Genomic DNA, 22,321 nt, shown 5'->3' with positions numbered 1-22,321 from the left:
ACAGACCCAGACTTTCCTACACATTTATGGGAAATAAGAGGCTCTTTTCCACTGGGGTTGCCCAGCTACTGCAATGCATGCCTGGCGTTGCTGGAGCTGCTGGATAGGGCTGGGCACTGAGGGAGTGTACCCTATGGAGAAAGCCTGCCTGAGAGTGAACCCGTTATAGTGGAAGGTGTAAGCCAGGAATGGGGAGATGGGACTTGAGAGCATTTGAGCCAATAACCTGTGCCTGAAGCTGGTGCCACCTCTTGGACATTTCTGTGATACAAGCTGGTAGATTTTCTTTTTATCTAAAGCTGGTGGGTATGGGAGTTTTCTATCGCTTGCATCCAAAATTTCTGAATATGCCAAGTGTCTCTACTTTGCAGAAAGACCAATAGTATTCAGAACACATGGCTTTATGTTGGACAAAGCCAAAAAAGGTTCTGGGAAACTCACCAGGACTGTTTGAGAGGTGATAAAAACATAAGAAGAGCTTCTCATGTTTCATTTTCTAGAAATTTTAGATCCTAAGTCATCAGTATGATTGTTTTTCTCTGCTGACTTCATTGCATTCTTGGAAGGCTAAATTATTTCGAAGGAGACTATTAAGAAAATGTGTGTTATATACTGGTAGAAAGGAGATGCAGGTTGTGTCATCTTTAGTACAATAGTGTCGTCACACTCTCCAGGGGCAGAGTAGGGAGCGAACATGGCTTGCCTCAACAGTTTATGTCCTTCGCTTTTATGTACATCGCCTTATTTCCACCACGTAGCAAATTGGCGAAGTGTTCTCGTGTCTATTCCACAGATGATATAGAGACAAAGTCTAAAGTCACCAGCTAGTCTGTATAAATATTAGGATTGGAACTCAGTTCTATACTTTTGCTTTTATGCTAGAAGTACTTGTATCTTGTCCCAACTCAGTGCTGATAAACTTCCTAGGAACTTCAGAACGCATCACGTTTGATTGAGATGTTGGCTTTTAAACTGCTTTCATTTGCCATGATGAAAGTGTAATGTATTAAAAGGGCATAAAAATGCAGTTTTTCAACACATTCACCATACTATGATATGGTTTGGCTGTGTCTCCACCCAAATCTCATCTTGATTTATAGCTCCCATAATTCCTACAGGTTGTGGGAGGGACCTGGTGGGAGATAATTGAATCACGGGGGCGGTTTCCCCCATACTGTTCTCATGTTAGTAAGTCTTATGAGATCTGATGATTTTTTAAGGGGTTTCCCCTCTGGCTTGATTCTCATTCTCTTTGCCTGCTGCCATGTAAGATGTGCCTTTTGCCTTCTGCCATGATTGTGAAGTCTCCCCAGCTGCGTGGAACTGTGAGTCCATTAAACCTTTTTCTTTATAAATTACCCAGTCTCAGATATGTCTTTATCAGCAGTGTGAAAACGGACTAATACACTAGTTTTTCTCAGAAAAGTTTCTTTTCTTCCTCCTTTCTGAACCAGTTTAACCCACATTTTGCTTCTGTCTGAGGCATAACAAACCCAAAATGTGTAAACTGCTCTCATCTTAAGTGTACAGCCCAGTCATTTTTAAACATCTTGATATCCATGAATCATCACCTAGATTGAGATAAAAAAACATGTCTAGCAACCTAGAAGTCTGTCTGTTTGGTACTTGTTCATTTCCATCCAGAGGTAACAGGCTGGAGTCCAGTGGCATGATCACAGCTCACTGCACCCTCGATTTCCCAGGTTCAAGTGATCCTCCCACCTCAGTTTCCTGAGTAGCTAGGACCACAGGTGCACACTACCACATCCAGCTAATTTTGTTTTGTAAACATGGAGGTCTCACTATGTTGCCAAGGCTGGTCTTGAATCCCTGGACTCAAACGATTCTCCTGCCCGGGCCTCCTGAAGTGCTGATTACATGAGCCACTGCGCCCAGCTCATGGTTCTCTTTAATGCATCTTCCATACTTAGATTTGTAATGTTTCATTTCATAGAATATTGAGAGTAAAAATGGGCTTACTTTAGGGATTATCTAGCCTATCTCAGCCTCTGCTTACCAGGAAAATACAATAGTGAGGAATGTATCTTTCCCAGCCAAGGTTGCCCACCAGGGCCTCCTCACTTCCCAGTCTAGTCCTTACCAGTTCCCCTCTGTTATGGACTGAATGTCTCCCCAGGTCCCTGTGTGGAAGCCTAACCCCTAGTATGAGGGTATTTGGAATTGGGGCCATTGGGAGGTAATTAGGTCATGAGGGTGGAACCCTCATGAATGGGATTCATGTCCTTAGATAAGGAGATACAAGAGAAACGATCTTTCCAACACGTGGGGATTCAGCAAGACAACCATCTGCAAACCATGAAGAGCGCTCAACAGGAGCCGAATCTGTGGGTGCCTTGCGTTTGCACTTCCAGCCTCCCTAACAGTAACAAATGTCAGTTGTGTAAGTCACTCAGTCTGTGGTAGTTACAGCAGCTTGAACTAAGACATCTTCTTACACTTCCATAAACATCACTTGGCATGTACTTCCAGAATTGCTTATAGGGAATGTTAAATATTTATATGAAAGCATAATGGAGAGAAGACAGCAGCAGATAGAACTCAGTGGCTTATCTTCAGGGAAAGCAGGGGAGGCTTAACGTAAACAAAAAGCTCATTAGCAGGTCCTCTGAAAGCCATGCAACTGGGCAGCTTATTTACAGTTCTGAGAAGGACCCCCTCATCTAGCCAAGCTCTGAAAGGCCCTAGCACCATAGGTCCCCTTCCCCCAGCCTCTTTCCCCCATGTCAAGCACTACAGTGGCTTGAAGGACACTTACTTCCACATTTTCTCTTCACAAGACTTCAGGTCCCTGAGAAACCTTCCAGCTCCTCAGAATATGGCCTAACCCATAACACACCCGGGATTTCTACGTCTCCTGGCTCATTTTTGTTTTGGGTGGTGGTTTAGAAGGAGGCATCCAAGGCAATGGATTTTCCTTCCATTTCTGAACTGGAAGGCTCACAGCCTCAGAGATGAGCCCAGCAGCAGAGGCATCCTGGGACCAAGAGGAAACTTCTTAGTCACACGGGGGACTAGATGGGCAGAAAACTAGTCTTTAGGTTAGCAGCAGGTTAAGTAACAATCAGTTGTATCCCAAGTTAGGATCTGAAGGTCTGGGCTTGGCCACAGGTATTTCTACCAAGGAGAAAACACTTTTTGCTTGCTTTAAGATTTATAGTTCTGTTCCTAAAAATCCCAAATTCTCAGCTGTGTTCACATGGTAAAGCTCATGAGAGATGTGAGGCTTACATTCTCTGTCCTGGAGAAGGAAGACCACTATCTGGTCTTTAATAAGAGAAAATCTAGACATATCACATTAGACTTAAAAGCAAGTGATTATTTGAGACTTAATGTTGATTTGTCCATAGCTCAGGTAGAGAAAGTCCTTATTATCCACGGGGCCAGCAAATCCACAGCATCAGCATCGCCTGGGAGCTTGTTAAGAAATGTGGGCCCCACCCCAGACTTACCAAGCCAGAATAACACCCCAAAGAGATTTGTATGTAGACTACAGTTTGATAAGCACTGCCCTAGGAATATTCAAATAAAGAAATTAGAGCTCTGAGAAAAGTGTGTTGCTCTGATGAACATTATTTCACGAACCGTGTGTGTGGGGGGCTGAATACTGATCCAAAGACAGGAGTCGAAGACAGCTCTCTGCAGGACTTGCTGACTCACAGTCTAAGTATCTCCTGCTTAGATTGCGGTGTGCACACAGCACCCAGGTTACTCAACATTCATTCACCATGTCCCCACTGACCCAGCACAACAGCAGTTGGGAGTGGAAAAAAAAAAAAATCTTCCAGTGGTCCAGCAGTCAATTCAGTCACACTTCAAGTTCTGTCTCCCCACAGGGGTTGATAGCTGCCAGCGGAGATAAGGCATCTGTTTGTCTTCATCACTATGCTTCTTTCTAGAAACGTCTGAGGTTGCAATGATGAAAAAATAATTTCACGGTATTTGGGTTAATTACAAAAACCAAACTCTACAACTATTTGTTGAGCTGTGGAACTCACACACATTCAAAGGTTTCTGAATGAATGCTAATTCCATTCTTTTATTTCCTCATACCACAAACATTTTAATTTATCTGCCTTTTTACAACCTGATTTACACAAGCAAATTGCAAACGAAAACCAGGCATTCTTTAATCATCCAAAGTGCGTGTATAAAATATAGAACAAACCCTAGTATTTAAACATAAACAGGGGTAGCTGAAGCAGCTTTATTGCAATCTCTTCAAGTTAGCATATTACAGTTTAAATATTTATGCCTGTAAAGGTCTGCATAATCTACAATACAGAGTTATTTTAGAAGCAGTTAAGACTTAACTAATTGGAAAAAACCAACAAAACGTCAACGCAAAGCTGTAACAATTATCTGAAACTTATTTACAATTAAACATTTAGGGTCCTGATTTACAGAACTCAGTGCCTTTCATGATTTATTGATGAGTTTTATAGAGAAAGTAAGCAGTATGTAGAATATTCCCCAGGTAAAATCTGGAGTGAATGGCTTTTAGAGCAGTCTATCAATATGCTTAACTAACAACTAAAGAGTAACAAAACTGTATACAGCAGCAATCAGAATAACAGGCCACAACAGAAGAACTAATGCCATTTTTGACAGTATCCTTGGTATGTATAGGAAGAAAAATGATTGCCATCCCCCACCCCCGCTGCCAACTTTTTTAATTAAAAAAATAAATTGTCCTTAATAATCACTACATGTGAATTCTGGGTAATAATCTCCTTTCTTCCCACAGAGTTGTGTTTAAACTTAATTCCTGCATCAGCAAATTTAAACAAAGAAAAGTTCCTTTGATAACAGCCATCAGAGTTCAATGGGTATTTATTCAGAGGGGAAAGCTTGGGGCAAGGTGACCAAGTGGTTAACTATTCCAATTGCAAAAGAGACATCATAGATAAGGTGCTAGAAACCCAAGATTACCCTTGAAGCACTTCAGTGGATTCAAGTGATTTAATGTACACAACAAAGGAAATGACAAAGGAAAATTAATGAAAGTGTTTTTAAAGAGAAAAATTTCAACAAATCAGGTCCCAGGTAGTCTTTAAAAGAACAAAAATTTACAGTAAACATTTTAACTCTGGAATGCAAGTATTGTACAATTACCAGTACATTACATTTACAAAACTGCTTAGACAGTAGTTGCTCCAGAGTAAGAATTTTAAAATATACAAGCCAGTTTACGATGACTTTAGATATGTTATTAAAATACATTGTTAATCAAAAATACTTTACTATGTACATGTACACTGTATAAACTCTAGATTTGCCTACCAAAGAAAGCCTTAATCAATTTCTGGTTCACTGGCCCAGTACAATTCTATCATTTGGTCTTCGTATCATACACATGGGCTGAGAGGCATGGTACTGCCGTCAGTTCGTCAATAAAACAGTAACGCATTTTTCTTTCTGTAGAACGTCTAGTTGGATGAGTCAGTTTTACTTCCACCATATTTTACTTTCCTAAATGCTGATCCAAGTAACTCTGGGCATTCACATAATTCATTTGCAATTTGGTTACACTTCAAAATAAGGCTATAATTCATTTCATCAGTTATGACACTGTCTTGCTTGTAGTCAGGATGGTTTGCGATAAACTCCCTCATCCATCTGGCAACTGTCATTAGTTCTCCTGTGGGGCGGGGAAGCGAAAAAAAAATTAAAACCACAGAAGTTTTTTTTTAATAAGTTGATATTTAGTGGTCGGCATAAACGCAATTCTGGAGAGAAATCACTGTGTCCTTTTAGTGTAGCCGCATGGCAGGGGGTGGGAACATCTTTCATAGCGTTTGAAGAAGTCCTCCAGGGCAGGAATTCTAGGTTGTGGGCAGGCAATGAGAACACATACATCCAGGTTCTATGGTACCTGTTAGAGGCCACCCATATGCCGACACTGCTAGCTCTTAAAGGACAGGAGCCAGCACATGTGTACAAGAGCATGCGTCCTCCCGTTTGGCCAGAGGGCTAGGACTACAAATGCTGAGACTGCCTCAGCGGACTGTAGGGTCCCTTGAGCCATCTTTGATCAAAGAGGTAGAGAGAATAAAGAACAGTAAGTAGAGTGAATGAAGAGGGAAATTGGCAGTATACCATTTGAGGGGTGAGGTGGGGTTCTACGGCTATCCTTTGTGACTCCAGAAAGTGTACAGAAGCCTCAAGTTAAATACAGATGCCATTACCATTATTGCTGTCGCTTTATTAATAGCTGACAGCTCCCTTGTGCCAAATACTGTGTTAGGCACTGTAAAGGTAACCTTAAAGCTAATAAAGAAAGGGGATTCTCAGGAGCCTCATTGTATGTACAAATGCAGGCTGAAGAACAGTTCAGCTTATTTAACTTACAGAGTTCCTTAGTCCTATAAAAGAGCCCATGACGAGGTACAATCAACACAGTTGGACGTAAATGGTAAGTAAACAATCCAGATGCCATTTCATCATCTGAGATGCCAGTGATTTGAAGATGCACCCCTATTTTCTGAACTGATAAGAAAAAAAGCACTGCTAATCTAAATTATGTGTCAAAGATTAAAAGGTGAATTGCAGAGATACGAAAATGTGAAACAGTGTGCATGAATTAAATACGGCATTATTTTAAAAGACTTGAAGAAATTGAACATTCTAAGATTGTACCGTTCTGTCTACATTACGAGATTAAGAAAAACAGGTATCATACCAGATGCTCTCTTCTTAATTAGCTTTAGGTAGTTCAGAATACTACATCTGGTGTCCACATCTACTTCCATGTTTTCAAGGTAAGAGTTCAGAATTGGGATCAGTCCAGGAAACACGCCTTCCTACAAGAAGCAGGACACGTTATGAACTCCCTGCCGGCGGATGTGCACAGTGAGGCATACGGTACAGGGCCACCCTCCTACCTTCCCATTGATGATGGTGTCTATGCTCATGAGGGTGTACTCCTCTGCAGCAAGCTCTGTGCTGTTCTGGGCCTTGCCACAACCATCCACCACTGCGTTGCCACCTGCCGGAGAAGAGCGTCAGGGGAGCTTTAGCAGCTTGTTGCAGCATAAGCCGACGTTAGAAATCTAAGATAATGTAATACCTTTGCAAATATCTTTCCTGAAATAAAACATTCCCTGCAAGACAGCATCTCGTTTCTGTGCTGCCTTCATGTTCTCATCAACCTAAGGGAGAAAAAGAATCACGACTAAGTCACAATATTCTTGATCGGACGTACAGGTTGCAGCGCCTTCCTCACTTCTGCAATGAGGACTCACTCCCTTAGGGATTCTACGTTCTGCTCAAATGCTTCCCAGTGGGAGGAACAGGCTTTTTATTTATGTGAGGACTGTGTCACTCAATCATGGATTGGTATGTGATTTTTTTTAACTAATCAGGGAATTTTAAGAGACACGTAAAACCCAAAACTTATATTCACGTGGAATGTCTGTATTTGAAAGCACCTCTGTGACTGAGGCTTGCAATAGACATACAGTGTTGGGAGAGCAGGTGGCTGGTTCCATTTACATAGCAGTGTCTCACCAGGAGTCCCAGGGTAATGAAGGCAGAAGGCAGGACTAGAACCCAGTTCTTCTTCTTCTGTTTTTTTGAGACGGAGTCTTGCTCTGTTGCCCAGGCTGGAGTGCAGTGGTGCGATCTCAGCTCACCCCAACCTCTGTCTCCTGGGTTCAAGTGATGCTTCGTGCCTCAGCCTCCCAAATAGCTGGGATTACAGGCCTGCGCCACCACACCTGGCTAATTTTTTTTGTATTTTTAGCAGAGATGGGGCTGGTCTCGAACTCCTGACCCTCAAGTGATCTGCACACTTCGGCCTCCCAAAGTGCTGGGATTACAGGTGTGAGCCACCGCGCCTGGCCTATAACCCAGTTCTTCTAAGTTGAATGCTCTTCCCCTGCTGCCTCGCCATTGGGGTTTTGCCTCCCCACTAGAGTGAGGAAAGGCAAAGACAGTTCATAGGTTGTCGTATCTGGAATAAGGTTACAGCCCTCCCAAGGGCAGAAGATCACTGCTTTTTGCCCACCTGGTGGCTCCAGACATGTAGACTCACTCATGAAACCGAAAACTGTTTCATTTGTGAATTCTCTACATCTCCAATGACTTTTTAAGACTCTCAAAGCAGAATTTAAAAAACTTTTTAGTAGTAATCCCTTATTTTCTATAATGAAATCTTATGTGGGACCTCAGTGTATACAATAGTGACCAGTTAGGCTGATGTGGGACAGATGGTACATAAACTCTCTTGATTACCAAATCTCCTCCCACATTCATTATGTGGGAAGTGCGATTGTTAACGGTTTCATTTTTGAAGAGACACACAGGACCTTCTGAACAATCTAGGTACTCTAGGAGCACACTCAAATAAATAGTATAAATTCCACCATGGCTGTGAACATCTGCTTTCATTACTAGTATTTGTTTCTTTTTTCCTTAGTCTTGTAAAAAGTTGATAATGACCACTTCTAATTTCTGCTTTTATGACTTCCTTTCAAAGTATATTTTATTTTGTTCTTTAGATTCTCAACTACTTAGATTCAAAATCTTTGTTTTACGACATAATTTTTCCTCACACACCAGCTCTGCCAGCAACCTACTGTCTTTCACTTTCCTATACAACCTGTAATTCTAGTTTTGGCGAATCTAAAATCTATACATTTTTAATTTCCAATGTTAAATTTCTCCAGAATCTCTCTTTAGTTTTAGTGGGAACGCATGCTCTATTGTGTCTACTTTTGAGAAGTGAAGATTTTCTTTATTTTTTGTAAACCTTACTCATGGCATCTGAAAAAAGATGTGGTATGAGATATGTAATACAGGCCATACAACCAAGCTTATTAACCATGCCATTTAACTCCCCCATGGCCCTTCCCATCCTTTGATTATATGACCTGTCAGTTACTAAGTAACAGGCAAGGTACTCTGCTAAGTGGTTTACCTCATTAATCTCACATGGGCTTACAACAGCCTACTTATCCCCCTCTGGGATACATGTGGGAAACTGAGGCACTGAGAATAAGTAACTTGTCCAGGTTAAAAGCCTCCTAAGTAGTACCAGGGATTTATGCATTTAGTTCTCACATCAAAGCCACATATTACCCATCACACTAAATGCTTTTCATGTTACATTTCATGGTACAAAAAGGACCACAGCTTTCACATCTTCTTGGAAGAATATATAAAACTACTTTCTCTATCCCATTTAATAATTTCTACCTCACATTTTGCCTGATATCGCTTTGCCATTCCTGCTATCATTCCAAAAGGTCACTATGCAGTTCTTCCCAGCATCTGTCCTTGTTCTAGGTATATCTTGTGCAAACTATGTTGTTGCTATTTTATATTATCTGTTTTAGCTGTTTAATAGGATAGAGTTTAGTCTATTCAAATTTGTTTTCATTTTATTTTCACCATTTTATGTTCTGTGGGCTATTGTTTCTTCACTCCCCTGGCCCCACACCCAATTTTGTGGCACTGAAACGTATTCCTGGTTCATTTTACCACCCTTTTAGCCAGCAAGTTTAGGAGAAATAAATCCTGTTTCTATACTATTAATAGTTTTCCTTACTTTTAAAGAGGTAGTTTTGAAATTATAACTCTCTAAGTGTCAAGCACTAATGAGTATCTGCCATTCATCTCCTTCCATATCCCCTTACTAGGTGCCATGGTTTGAATGTTTGTGTTCCCTCAAATTCATACGCTGATGCCTAATGCCCATTGTGACAGTATTAGAAGGTAGGGCGTTTGGGGGGCGATTGGGAGGACCTCCTTTGGGATGTCATGAAGGCTCTACCCTCATAAATGGGAGTAGTGCTCTCATAACAGAGACACCTGAAGAGCTTGTTAGCCCCTTCCACCATGTAAGAACACAGCAAGAAGGCACCATGTATGAACCAGAGGGCAGAAGCTCTCACCAGACACTGACACTGCCGGTGACTTGACCGTGGACTTCCCAGCCTCCAGAATTGTGAGCAATACATTCCCGTTGTTTATAAACCACCCAGTGTAAGGTATTTTTGTTACAGCAGCCCAAACAAACTAAGACACTAGATAAGACTTCTGGCATACTTTTAGCCCTAACTTGATCCATTCAGTTTTGTTAGAATCACCTGAAATTTAAAGAATAATTTGGATGAGAAGATAATTCTGTGGTTGTTAATTCTTTACCTCTCGAGATTCTGAAAACTTCTTTCCATCCAGCATTTAATGTTGCAAATGAGAAGTAGTATCAGTTGATTTTTTTCCCCCTTGGCAGGTCTCCTCATTTTTCCTCTTGTCCAGACAGTTAATTTTCTCTTTGAAATTAATAAATGCCTACATTTGAGTTAAGTATTTGTCTCATCCTTAAGGGAGACTTATTAAGGAAAAATTCTATTATTTCCTTGATTATTGTATTTTATATCTTTTCTATATAAACTATTCTCCTCTTCTAAATTATTACATAAACATTGAATTTTCTAGAGTTTTCCAGGCTTCAGGTTTTCCATAATTTCCATTTCTTCACCATCCTGCTGGGATTAATCTTAATTTGGTCTTCTAAGTCACTACCTTGGATATTCAACAACATCTGCTCTACTGGTGAGAATACTCACCATTAAATAAGCACCATCTATAATGCTTGTTTTATGGATGTGACTGAACCTCTATAGAACTTGTCTGAGGCCACTAATTAGAATTCCTTTAAGAACACTTTCCAAAGCTGAGCATGGTGGTTTGTGTCTGTAATTCCAGCTACCTGGAAGGCTTGGCAGCAGGAGGATCATTTCAGCCCAGGAGTTCGAGACCAGCCTCAGCAACATAGTGAGACCCTGTCTCTAAAAAAGGTTTAAAAATTAAAAATAATAATAATAATTCTTTCCAGTTTCTTATCTTTTTTTTTTCAAGAGATGGGATCTGGCAATGTTGTCAGGGCTGCACTGGAATTCCTGGATTCAAGCAATCCTCCTGCCTCAGCCTCCTGAGGAGCAGAGATTATAGGTGTGTGCTGGGCCCAGCTTACTTCCTTGAAGTAACTAAGTTTCACTGAACAGAGTATACCCTTGCAGGACCAGTTGGGCCCTTCTCTTTAAGGCTGTTAATTGTTCTCAATTTTCTGTTGCCTTCCGGGCATCTATTCTTATTTATAAGCAAAGGCTTAGACCGGTAGCTTACATGCAATCTCTCTTAGATGGATTTGGTCTCCCCAGTAGGTAGGCATGAGGGCAATGTGGGCCCACAGAGTTCTATGATCTTTGGTCTGGGTGTGAGGAGCAGGCATGGGCTGACAGCCTGACTTCCTTCAGGGGGTGTGGGGATGGGCACAGTCTGGCAAACCGCTCATGGAGGAAGGAGATGCCCCAGGGGCAGATGCTGGAGCTAAGCAGTTTCATTCCTGCTTCCATGTTTGCTGTGACAGGGCTGCCCTACTTCTCCATTCTCTGGCCCTAAAACCCTCAACCAGGAACTCCTGCGGCAGGGCCCTCTCTGTTTAGCAGTTTTTTCCAGCCACTCTCTGCCAAGAGGAACCCTGGCCCAGAAACTAAAGACCTTCACCTCCTCAGCTACTGCCCCACCACCCACAGCTCTGCTCCCTCATCACCTGGAGTTGTTCTGCTGGCAAACTGCTCCCAGAAAGCGTGGTTTTTGGTCTTTTGGGGGGCTGATGAACTCCAATTTGTTTTTCTGACAGTCCAACCCCATCCAGATTCTTCAGAAACATCTCAAGTTCAGTTCTACTGAGGATACTTTTCCCGGCATTCCAGCATTTACACTTTCCCTCCCCATCCTAATTTTAACATTGTAATCAACCTGGGATTTTGTGGTGGATGAAATCAATGTGTTGGACTACTTCTAGCCATCAATCATCTTGAATGGAAAGCGTCTAGAAATTAAGCTTAGGTTTAAAAGAAAATAAATAGGGCTGATGGAGAAACATTTTATTGCAAAGGGTAAACAATTCCAAATGAAATCAGGTTGTAAAAAAATAGCATATATAAATAAATATATCGACAGATAGATCTATACCCATCACCATAAAGAAACATATCCTTACCTTTGACAGTGGAATGAGAAAATCCAATTTGTACGAAAGGATCACTCTGGTGAGCAGTACCACGAACACCACATAGGCAGAGTTCTCAAAGTCTGTTAATTGCACCTAGACAAGCAGAAGCTCAGAGAAGTTACAAACCAACTACACAAACGTGCTCTTCCCTGACCCAGGCCCCTCCTTCGATCATGTCATTCCCAAGCCATCTCCTAATTCCCCATCTGGGTCTGGAAGCCCTTTGCCCACATCTGTTCTCAGAAATCAACCCTCTATAACTTGGACTGACTTGTTACCATACACATACTTAATTTTTATTTTATATTTAAGAGCCTTCTGACAGCAGCATCAGAAGGGTGATGAACAGCTGGCGAAAGAGTACTTTTGAGTCAGTTCTTGCTGATGCGTGTGTCTTACCTCCATGGGTCGAAATTCTACTCTCCATCCGATGTCTGAGTTTGGAGGAGGGGGCTTAAATCTCATTGTCTGCCAATTTGTGGACTGAATATTCTATGATACAAAAGTAGAGAAGAAAACCAACTTTTCATACATCTGGGAAAATATTAAGATGATCTGATATTTAATTAGGAAAGAAGACTGCTTACTGTCCATACCAAATTTCTTCAACTGACAAAGACAAAAAGGTATAATTTAAGATTTTCTTGGAGTGTGCTCTTTCAGGAAAACAAAACAGCAAGTGTTTACCAAAAGCTAGAGGCCCTATCCCTGCAAGCTTAATCCCACCCAGCTCCTACTCCCTACCTCCCACCTAGGGGGCAGCAGCTGAAGAGCCACGGGGCCCCCACCTTCATCCCTGAGAGTTTTAGGAGCCAGCCTGCCGTTCCAGGTGACACTGGACACTTTCATCTGAGAACCCTGTCACACAACAGTTGTTTCCTTTCTTCCTCCTCTCCTGGGAATGCTGCTGCTTCAATGACCCCAGAGCCTAAGAAGGGTAGCTGTTTCTCAAGACGCTGAGAGAGAGTTCTTTCTTGGCCCTAACCATCTTGGGATCTGATGGCAAGACTGGAAGGATTTATATCTTTTGTGAGTTTGGTGGGGGAAAGAAAGGGGATATAGGTGGTATTTCAAAAGGTATATATGTCAATGTCTACATATAACATGACACAGAAATAAGCCTATGAGAAGCCTATCTACAAAAAAAAAAAAAAAAAAAAAGGTGGTATGTCTGAAGCACTGAAATAACTGATCAGGTTATTTTTTGTGCAGTGTATGAATTTTTCACCACTAGGCAAATAAGAAAATACTGAACAACAACAAAACAATATAATCAGTGAGATAAACAGTAAGAATCGTAAAATAAGAGTACTTGAAACCAATTTTTCATTTGTTCAAGTTCTTTTCTGTACTGGGTAAATGAAAGTCTCACAAAATTTCTTTTGTATTCTTCACAGGTACAGAAAACTGCCTCCCCATGTTGGTTTGTGAAGTGAAATGCATATAAAACAGAGTCACTAAATAAATCACTAAATAAATAAATAAAAATAAAACTGAGGAGATACCTCAAAATGGTCAGACTCATTAGCATCATCCAGGTGTATTTTCTCTTCAAAAAGTGTCAGTGGGTCTCTAATAAAGAGATGAGCAACATGCTGGGCCAGGAGATGATCAATGCCTGCAAAGAGATCATATGGGAACTCACTGCAAAGCAGGAGATACCCCTTCCTCTTAGTCCAGAAAGATGACAGGATAGCTCAGGAAGTTTGAAGAAAGGGTGTCTAGAAGCTTGAAATAGCTGGTTTGATTAGTATCCTCACCTCGCCCAGTATTTTATCCTGCGGACACTGCAGAAATGTCAACGTTTTATTCACTACTTACACAATGCCTGCTGGGGCACTGGTGTGGACCTACACACAGACCTCCAAAGTAAGCTCCTTTTGCTAAAAGTCAAGAAGATCTCACAAGTATTTGGAACCTGAAACTTTAGGAACAAGCAGCCTCATAAGGAAAGTTAAAGACTTCACACTAAAAATAGAAACCAGACCAGGAGTCAGCAAAAAAGTGTATAAGAGCTTTGAAGAACTAAAGGCGTACAATTAAACCCAGAAAGATGCAGTGGGAACCCACCTTCCTGCAACAGCTGTTCGTAGATCTCTTTATCTATCGTCAAGTCGATGTCATTATATTTCTCACCACACTTAGATAAATAGCTGTCTATTGAGTCATATCGGGATTTACTGATCCTATAGTTATTGTTCTTCAATGGCTAAAGATTAAAAATATATATAAATGAATATGCTATATAAAATGAGTTGAAAATAATATATTTTTATGTATGATAATTATATAAAAACCTCAACATAAGATACAGAAAAAAAGTTAGAGAGCCCTGAAAAGTATTATTAAGGAAAATTATATTTTTTAAAATCTGAAGGTAATTTAAATACCCTTTTTTTCTGGTATGATTTAAATATACTTCTTTCTTTTACAAGCAGATCACTTTCATTCTTATTAAGCTAGGGAAAATAAATGCTAAGGTTAAAAGCAAATAAATAAATCAATCTATAATGTAAGATAAACCTATCAAAATAATTTATCCTTTAAAGTTTATTTCTACTTAGAAAGCATGTTCAACAATTTATGAACAATTACATGAAGACCAGAGCAGCAGTAGTATAGCCCTGGTTAAGAATATCAAAAACACTTATGAGGGCTCCTTTAAAATCACCCCTGGTTCAGGTCCCATCCTAGAGATTCTTATTTAGTAGGTCTAGGATAGGGTCTCGGTGTCTACTTTTAAAGATTTCCATGGGTGGTTCTGATGCACACCCCTTGCTGGAGAGATGCAAGGGTTACTTTACAGTTCAACATGCAAACAAGAGGTGCCATCTCACCCTTATTAGTCAATGCCTAACCTTTTACATGAAAAAAGAATCTCTGACACAAATTATACTTTCCACGGCAGAAAGAACCATATACAAAACACTCATGTGGCACCAAAAAGCCTTTAGCTATAAACAGCCATCAGCACTTCCAAAATATAGAAAAATGGCACTACTAATTTTAAATGAAGCTAAAACAAATACAGACATCAACATATGATAGAAATTAACTCCCCACCTAGACCAAATCTTTTTCCTCACTTTAGATAAAAATTTCAGGGAGACATCCTAAAATTGCAAGTAGTTACAAAAGATCCATTTTTACCTGCTTGATTTAAAAGGACTATTAAGGAACAATAATTCCCACCTCCAGTCCTCTCTCCTCCCGAGTTCTATCATCTACAGATGCAGAAATCACTCCCCAGCGACAATCGATGTCTGACACATAGCCTCGGTAAAAGGGAGATGCAGCACTCAAAGCCATCTAAAAACAAACAAAAGTCAGCTCCTGCAAATTCAAAATGTCACTTATATGCTAAAAAAAGCTCCATGCAGTTATATTTCTGATAAAAAATAATCAGTTTGTGCAACCCATACAGAGCTCCACCACACGTACCTGTGCCTATCTTACAGTGAAATATACCAAGAAGAATCCAGTTCCTTGGGTTTGATTCACTTAAATCATCCTCTCTCTAATGTGAGGACATGAAGTATGGGAGAGGGAAAATGTCCACATTCAAACTTGACGTTTAACAAATCAATGTTGTACTAGCAATAGTAAACTTCTACAGTGTAGACTCTCAGTTCATTATACCTAAACCTGCATACTACTTATATTAGTCCATCTCTGACTGAGGTCTTAACTGGACTTAAATAGCACACCATTAGTAAATTCTGCATATGTTATCTTATTTCCTACGAAGTAGTATTTAAAATAAGAGGTAATTTATACTTACGACAATTGGACAGATAGTAGCCAACTGATCATAAAGGTATCTGGCCTCAGATATACTGCAGGCTTGGAATGTCACCTGTTTAAGAATTGCAAAGTTATTAACACCAAGGAATCATTAGCATGCTCCCCAAGCAGTGAAATCAGATAAGGAAGGTGCTGGGGAGAGACGGGCAAGTTAACAATGCTTCATGAATGGCAACATTTAATGCAAGAGTTTTGTTTAAAAGTTGTCTTAGGTGAATTTAACTAGAAAATGGTATTTAATTATGTTCCATTGCCTATAGGCAACTAATATAAATAACCAAGGTCCTAAGTGAAATAAGATTAAGTAGTCAAAAAAGAAAAATAAGACACAGACATACAATGACCTTTAGCAAAGCATTTTCTCTTCTACTGGCTTGTTGCCTTCCTATCCCTTCAGTTAGTGAGGGATGCAAAAGGTATTTGGACCTGTTAACTATTGTTTCCTTTCCCTTCCTTTTGCTTTCCTTCCCTTCCCTTTTCTTTTCTTTCTTTCCTTTTTTTTTTTTGAGATGGAGTCTCACTCTGTCGCCTAGGCTGGAGTGCAGTGGCGTGATCTCAGCTCACTGCAAGCTCTGCCTTCTGCGTTCACGCCATTCTTCCACCTCAGCCTCCCGAGTAGCTGGGGCTACATGTGCCCACCACCATGCCCGGCTAATTTTGTTTTTGTATTTTTAGTAGAGACGGGATTTCAACGTGTTAGCCAGGTTGGTCTCGATCTCCTGACCTCGTGATCCGCTCGCCTCGGCCTCCCAAAGTGCTGGCATTACAGGCGTGAGCCACCGCACCTGGCCAACTATTGTTTTCAAACTTCACTGGTGGCAGTATGGTGAAGAGCTTGGAAGGGGGCAAGACTAGAAAGACTGGGAAGCAGTTAAAATACTGCATCTGTCAAGGAAAAGGCTGAGGAAGGATGTGGGGGAGAGTGATACTAAAGTCAAAGTAGCAGGCACTGGTGACCAAGGGGAGACCGAGAGTGGGGGATGGCTTAGGTTTTGGCTTGGGTGTTCAGAGGTTAGAGATAAAGAGGTGTCGTGACGTGATGGACTTATGAGGCCAAGAGAACAGACAGAAAAAGAGGTCCTCTAAGTGGCTAGGTCTCCAGGGCTGGTGCTCAGAAGAAAAATCTGAGTTGTAGAAATACCTGGGGAGTAGGCTCAGACAATGTCCTGAAGATGGGGAGATCACCCAGGAAGCCTGCACAAGGAGGGTAGGTAGGACACTTAAGAGTCAGGCAGAGAGAAAGATCATACAACTTGGTGAGCATAAATTCTTTGTTACCCAACAGAAACCAAAACCAAAAACAAAAGACCTGCTTTTTTTCCAAGAGGGTAGAAGGGACAAGGAACACAAATGTGTTTGTGTTAGCACATTAGTCATAACTGCAAGTTGGCAACAGTTTTAATCTCCTCTGTTGTTGTTATTCAATAACGACAGTTTGAATTTCGTGTTATTCGATAATGACAGCTTGAATTTAGTGTTGGAACACGAAATAATTTCAGTGTTGAAGACTTGAAATACAGCAGCTAAGTGAATATTTGACTGTTACAATCTCAACTTGTTAGTTCCAATGGTCTTAGCTAGATCTCAACTTTGTTTTCCACAGCAGACGTCTACTGGAGACTCAAGTTTGCCTGCTCAATTATAATCGCATTTCATGTCAGTGTGGAGACTATATTAACTAGTCATTACTAGTTTAATAATAATTAATAATTAATTCAACACAGAGAAAAGCTGTGTCATGGGCACCAAAGAATAAGAGTTTCAAAGGTTAAAGTAGACAAAGATTGATAAGGGTTGGCAATTAGGTCACTGATAACCAAACCAAGGGGAGTTGCTGCAAAGAGGTGGGAACTTGGAAATCACTTTGCGTGTGGCATGAATTACACGAGCAGTGAGGAAATGGGAGCTGGCACGCAAAGTCTTTATGCACTTATTTGCTGAAGTGGAAGCTCCAGAAGGGCGGGGATCTTTCTTCCCATTCTCTATCCCAAGTGTGCAGGACACCTGGTTAGTGCTTAACAAATGAGAATCTTGGGAAAAAAAAAAAAAGAGGTGCTAAAGAGGATAACATAAGGTCAAAGGTATGGTGAGAAACCTGAAAGACAGGGACCCCAAAGGCCAACTGACAAGGCATTGAGATTTAAAGAAAAACAAAAAACAAAAAACTACATGTTTCCCAAGTATTTTGACTAAATAATTATTTTGAACATGCATCTCTTAGTTTTTTATGTCTTTTTTCTGTTACTCTTAGGTATTTTAGTGTGTGTCATTTTTGTTTTTAAAAAGATACTATGAGAAGCAGGTTTTCTTTCCAGTTTTTCAATTGGCTTCTCTCAGATGGCCTGTACACAATACATAATTTGTAGGTGAATCCTGGGAAATCCAACCCCAGAGAAGTATACAACAGTGAAGTGACTTAGTTATTTTAAATACCTTTAGTAATTAGCTTTCTTACTCTAGAGCTGATATGCAATCATCAAATTAAATAGGACATCACTGTGGATAATGGCTTTAATGGAAGGAAAAAAAGTTCTTATGCCTTAAAAAGCTATGAATACATGAGTAATTTGGGCTTCTAGTGTCCTTTTAAAGCATCATATAAAGGAGACGCACAATGCTGCCAGGAAACTGATGGGGGTGGGGCTGGGGGTGGAGGGAGGAACTAAGGAAGATATTATGTTAGAAACCTAAACATCTAATCTAAACTTTATCTACAACCCAGATCTGAAGTCACATGACTTTGGGGGGGTGGGTTGGGGGGTCTCATAACCTGTCATGAACTTAGTGCTTTTTTTTTTTGGAGACAAAGACTTGCTCTGTTCCCCAGGCTGGAATGCAGTGGTACAATCTTGGCTCACTGCAACCTCCGCCTCCCAGGTTCAAGCGTTTCTCATGCCTCAGACTCCTGACTAGCTGGGATTACAGGCACATGCCACCATGTCTAATTTTTGTATTTTTAGTAGACACGAGATTTTGCCATGGTGGCCAGGCTGGTCTCAAACTCCTGACCTCAAGTGATCTGCCCACCTCAGCCTCCCAAAGTGCTGGGATTACAGGCATGAGCCACCGCGCCTGGCTATGAACTTGGTGCTTTTTAAGTGATTCCTGAAAGGCCCCAAAACAGTCAAGAATTTGAATGTGGTTAAAATGCTTTTTGTTTTATACACTAAGTCTTCCATTAGCCTTAAAAAATTACTTTAAAACTATTTTTTCTGCTTTACTGTAATAAGTAGTTTCTTTTTTTCCCCCCATCTCTCTAATGATACATAATAGATGTACACAGCTTCAGGGCACACGTGATAATTTAATACATTCATATAATTTGTACAGATCAAATCAGTGTACTTGGGAAAGAAGTCGTTTTAGCGTTCCACTGAAGAGACATAAAGCAGGGATTCTGGTGGTGAATTGGCAAAATTCAATTCATGTGCCACACATGAAATGCTTTATCTGTGCTAATGATTTAAGTGGCGTAGTGAAACTGTATATGTCATTGGGAAAAAGAAAACAATCCTACACCCATGACAGAGCTTACACTGGATGGAAAACTTCTATCTACAAGCAATAAAAATATTGATCGTCTACCACTAGGAAACATTTATGGGTATACATACAGTGTTTCAGTGGAAAGAAATCCCTTGGAACTATATCAGAGAAACTATGCGGTCCTTGGCAGAACACCCTGGTTTAATATTAAACCAAGAAAAGGCAATCAATACACTAACAGCACTTACACAATTCTAAAACCATGTACTGTAAGCTCTAGAACTTAATGGTTTTCTTTAGAAATACTTGTAATTAAGATAGGAAAACAGATATGCAGTTAAAAGTTGAAAAATCTCTTTTTTCGTGAAATGTGATGGTTTGTGTTTATTTGGAAGTCACATATTTTATGCTACCTATAAATGTCAAGAAAACAGAAAGAAATTATCCTCAGTCATGTTATTTAAACACATTCAGAATGGAAAAATCTGATTCTAGCATTCAATTTGGATTATACTTAGTTTTGAAAATAAACAGACCAGAGATATATGCGCAAGAAATGCGTGTACACGCGGTAGCTGTCTGAGGTGAAGGAAGGCTGGGTTCTGGGCCTCTGCATTGAGAGAAGTCAGGCTGGGGGCTCAGAAGGGTCTTAATGGGTCCAGGCTCTGCACGGCCCCGCGCCTCTAAGGACGCTGTTTTTAATCAGCTGAAGTAATCAGAACTGGATAAAATTTCCTTGGACATTAAATAACAAGCAGCCTCTCTCTTTTACTTCCATTAGTTAAGGCAATAAAATAAATATTAGCTTAGAGTCAGATCTAGAAGGGGACTTAATATCAGCCCTTCTTTCAAATGACGAAAAACCTGAGCCAAAAGATGTAAAGGGAGTTGCCCAAATACCTGAGTAGTGACAGAGCCAAAACCCAACTGCAGGCTTGCGTGTGGCCACCTGACGGGTTCCATGCTCTTCCATTCCGGTCTTAAGCGCGCTTGGACACTCACTGCCAGGGGCACCATAATTTAAACAGATCCAGGAAAATTTTTTAATGGGTAAACAGAGACAGGCTCCTGTATACTTCACTCAGGGGCAAGATAAACACAAGCTGCTAAGTTATTTACTCTTTTTATACCTCTAGACAGTTTTGCACAAATCCCTTGGATCACAAAATCACTGGAATATTTCCATCAGAGCTCATTTTCAGAGTTTAGAACAATATTTAAGCCACCTCATTAGCCTGTCACGAGATGGCAGTAAAAACTAGGCATATAAAAAGAGAAGAGCAACAATGACAGAATATATTGCATTTTAAGTTAACTGAAATTACAATTACAAAGGTACATATACTGTGTATACCTTTGTGGTGAACCACAGAGTCTGTAGAACGATGAGTCATAGACAGCTACCAATGAATTTGCTAATATAATTTCACTGTTTTTCAGAAAGGCATACCAGCTACCATTTCAACCTCAATAAAATGTGATTTTTGGAACAGGAAACATACATATATAAAGAAGCTAAAAAACAGAAATGGATGGAACACTTTGCCTCTCTGTATGTTTGAAACAATACCTGAAGACAGCAATTGCCCATTCCAAATCCCATGGCATCCATGTAAATATGATCTGGCTTAGAAGCCCTTGAAGCTTCATCATCCTCAGGAAATGTTTCTATAAATGGAGATGGTGTATTCTTGTCCTTAAATACTGTATTATAAAAATACAAAAATAAAAATGGTTTCGAATTCAGGATTAAACAACAATTCAACATGTCTCTCTCCCACCCCACTACCTCTCAGTAGACTTACTTGGTACATTGATGACAACCTTTTCTCCTCTCCTATGTCGGATGTTTCTTGTTAAGGTACTAAAACAGACAACCAAACGTCATCAATTGGTCACCTAACAGTCATCGTGTAAAAGAAGAATTTGATTACACACAAGTAAGCGGAATGAAATCATACCTCAGATTAGTTCTCTAAGACAACTCAACAAATAACGTATCTGAGTCAAGATACTATAAGGGAACTTTCTGATTAAAGGTTTTGCATTACTATCAATTCTTTGGCTCCTGCTCAAGAATGCTGTTCTGTCTCCTGCTCAACCCCTGCTCCCACGGCTCCCTTAACTTACCAAATCAATTCAGGTGTTCAAAGTCTGCCATGGTCTGCTTTCACTGTTTCCAACATGTCCCAAATTAACTCCAAAGACTTTGGTCAAACTTTAGTACCCACTTTGCCCAGGCATCTCTGGAGCCCCAATACCTTGTTCCTCCCTCCTTCAAATCTGCAGGATTAATCCTTATCCTCCAGACTCATGCTTGTTTAGTCCAGAAGCTACCAGGCACACTGTGGCCACTGAGTACTTGAAATATGGCTTGTCCTAATTAAAACACGCACGTGCCGTCAGAGTAAAATATACACCAGATTTTGAAGACAAAGTACCAAAAAAACACGAAATTACTTGTGAATAAAGGATTACATGGTTCAAATAACATTTTTGGACATATTGGGTTAAATAAAATATAAAATTATGTTCATCTGGTTTTTACTTTAATGTGGCTATGAGAACATTTACAATTACATGTTTCTATGGGCAGTGCTGCTATAGATTCAGCCTAAATGCCACTTCTTCCATGAAGCCTGCTTTGATCCCCTCAGTCAGAAGCATCTCACTTTCTCCAAGAAGGATTTCTGGTGCATCTCTTGACATCTGTTATAATCTATCTCTTCTTGAGCAACTGAATTATTTTTATTTTCCTTTAAACACATGACAACATATGAAGTTAGAAACTATGTCTACAAGTATCTGTCTTCCCCAAAAGGCTCTGCACGTAGCAAACGTGCGGGCCTGTTAAAAGTAATGAGAAGTCTCCATGTTGCCACTCTGGGTCAGGAGCCTAGGCTCAGGGTGACAGATGAGCATGCATTGTGCAAAGCTAAGATCAGACTAGTGACAGCCTTAAAGCAACTTAAAACCTCAGAATTGAAC

At 40.4% G+C, this 22,321-nt stretch overlaps 1 protein-coding gene across 1 annotated transcript in view; it reads right to left on the bottom strand.

The window, feature by feature from the left end:
- Nucleotides 1-5,286: 5,286 nt before the first annotated feature.
- GCLC (glutamate-cysteine ligase catalytic subunit) overlaps nt 5,287-22,321 on the bottom strand; it is a 43,629-nt gene continuing 26,594 nt past the window's right edge. The window contains 12 exon segments of the mRNA NM_001261107.1: nt 5,287-5,659; nt 6,701-6,821; nt 6,903-7,006; nt 7,088-7,169; nt 12,032-12,136; nt 12,443-12,535; nt 13,549-13,661; nt 14,114-14,252; nt 15,236-15,352; nt 15,825-15,899; nt 20,904-21,037; nt 21,139-21,197. Coding sequence (NP_001248036.1) covers nt 5,448-5,659; nt 6,701-6,821; nt 6,903-7,006; nt 7,088-7,169; nt 12,032-12,136; nt 12,443-12,535; nt 13,549-13,661; nt 14,114-14,252; nt 15,236-15,352; nt 15,825-15,899; nt 20,904-21,037; nt 21,139-21,197 — 1,354 coding nt within the window. The 3' untranslated portion in view covers nt 5,287-5,447.

This window comes from Macaca mulatta, chromosome 4 (genome assembly GCF_049350105.2).
Source record: "Macaca mulatta isolate MMU2019108-1 chromosome 4, T2T-MMU8v2.0, whole genome shotgun sequence".
In the NCBI taxonomy this organism is placed as follows: Eukaryota; Metazoa; Chordata; class Mammalia; order Primates; family Cercopithecidae; genus Macaca; species Macaca mulatta.
The sequence above is the reverse complement of the archived record's forward strand: the minus strand, read 5'-3'. Positions and strand labels throughout refer to the sequence as shown.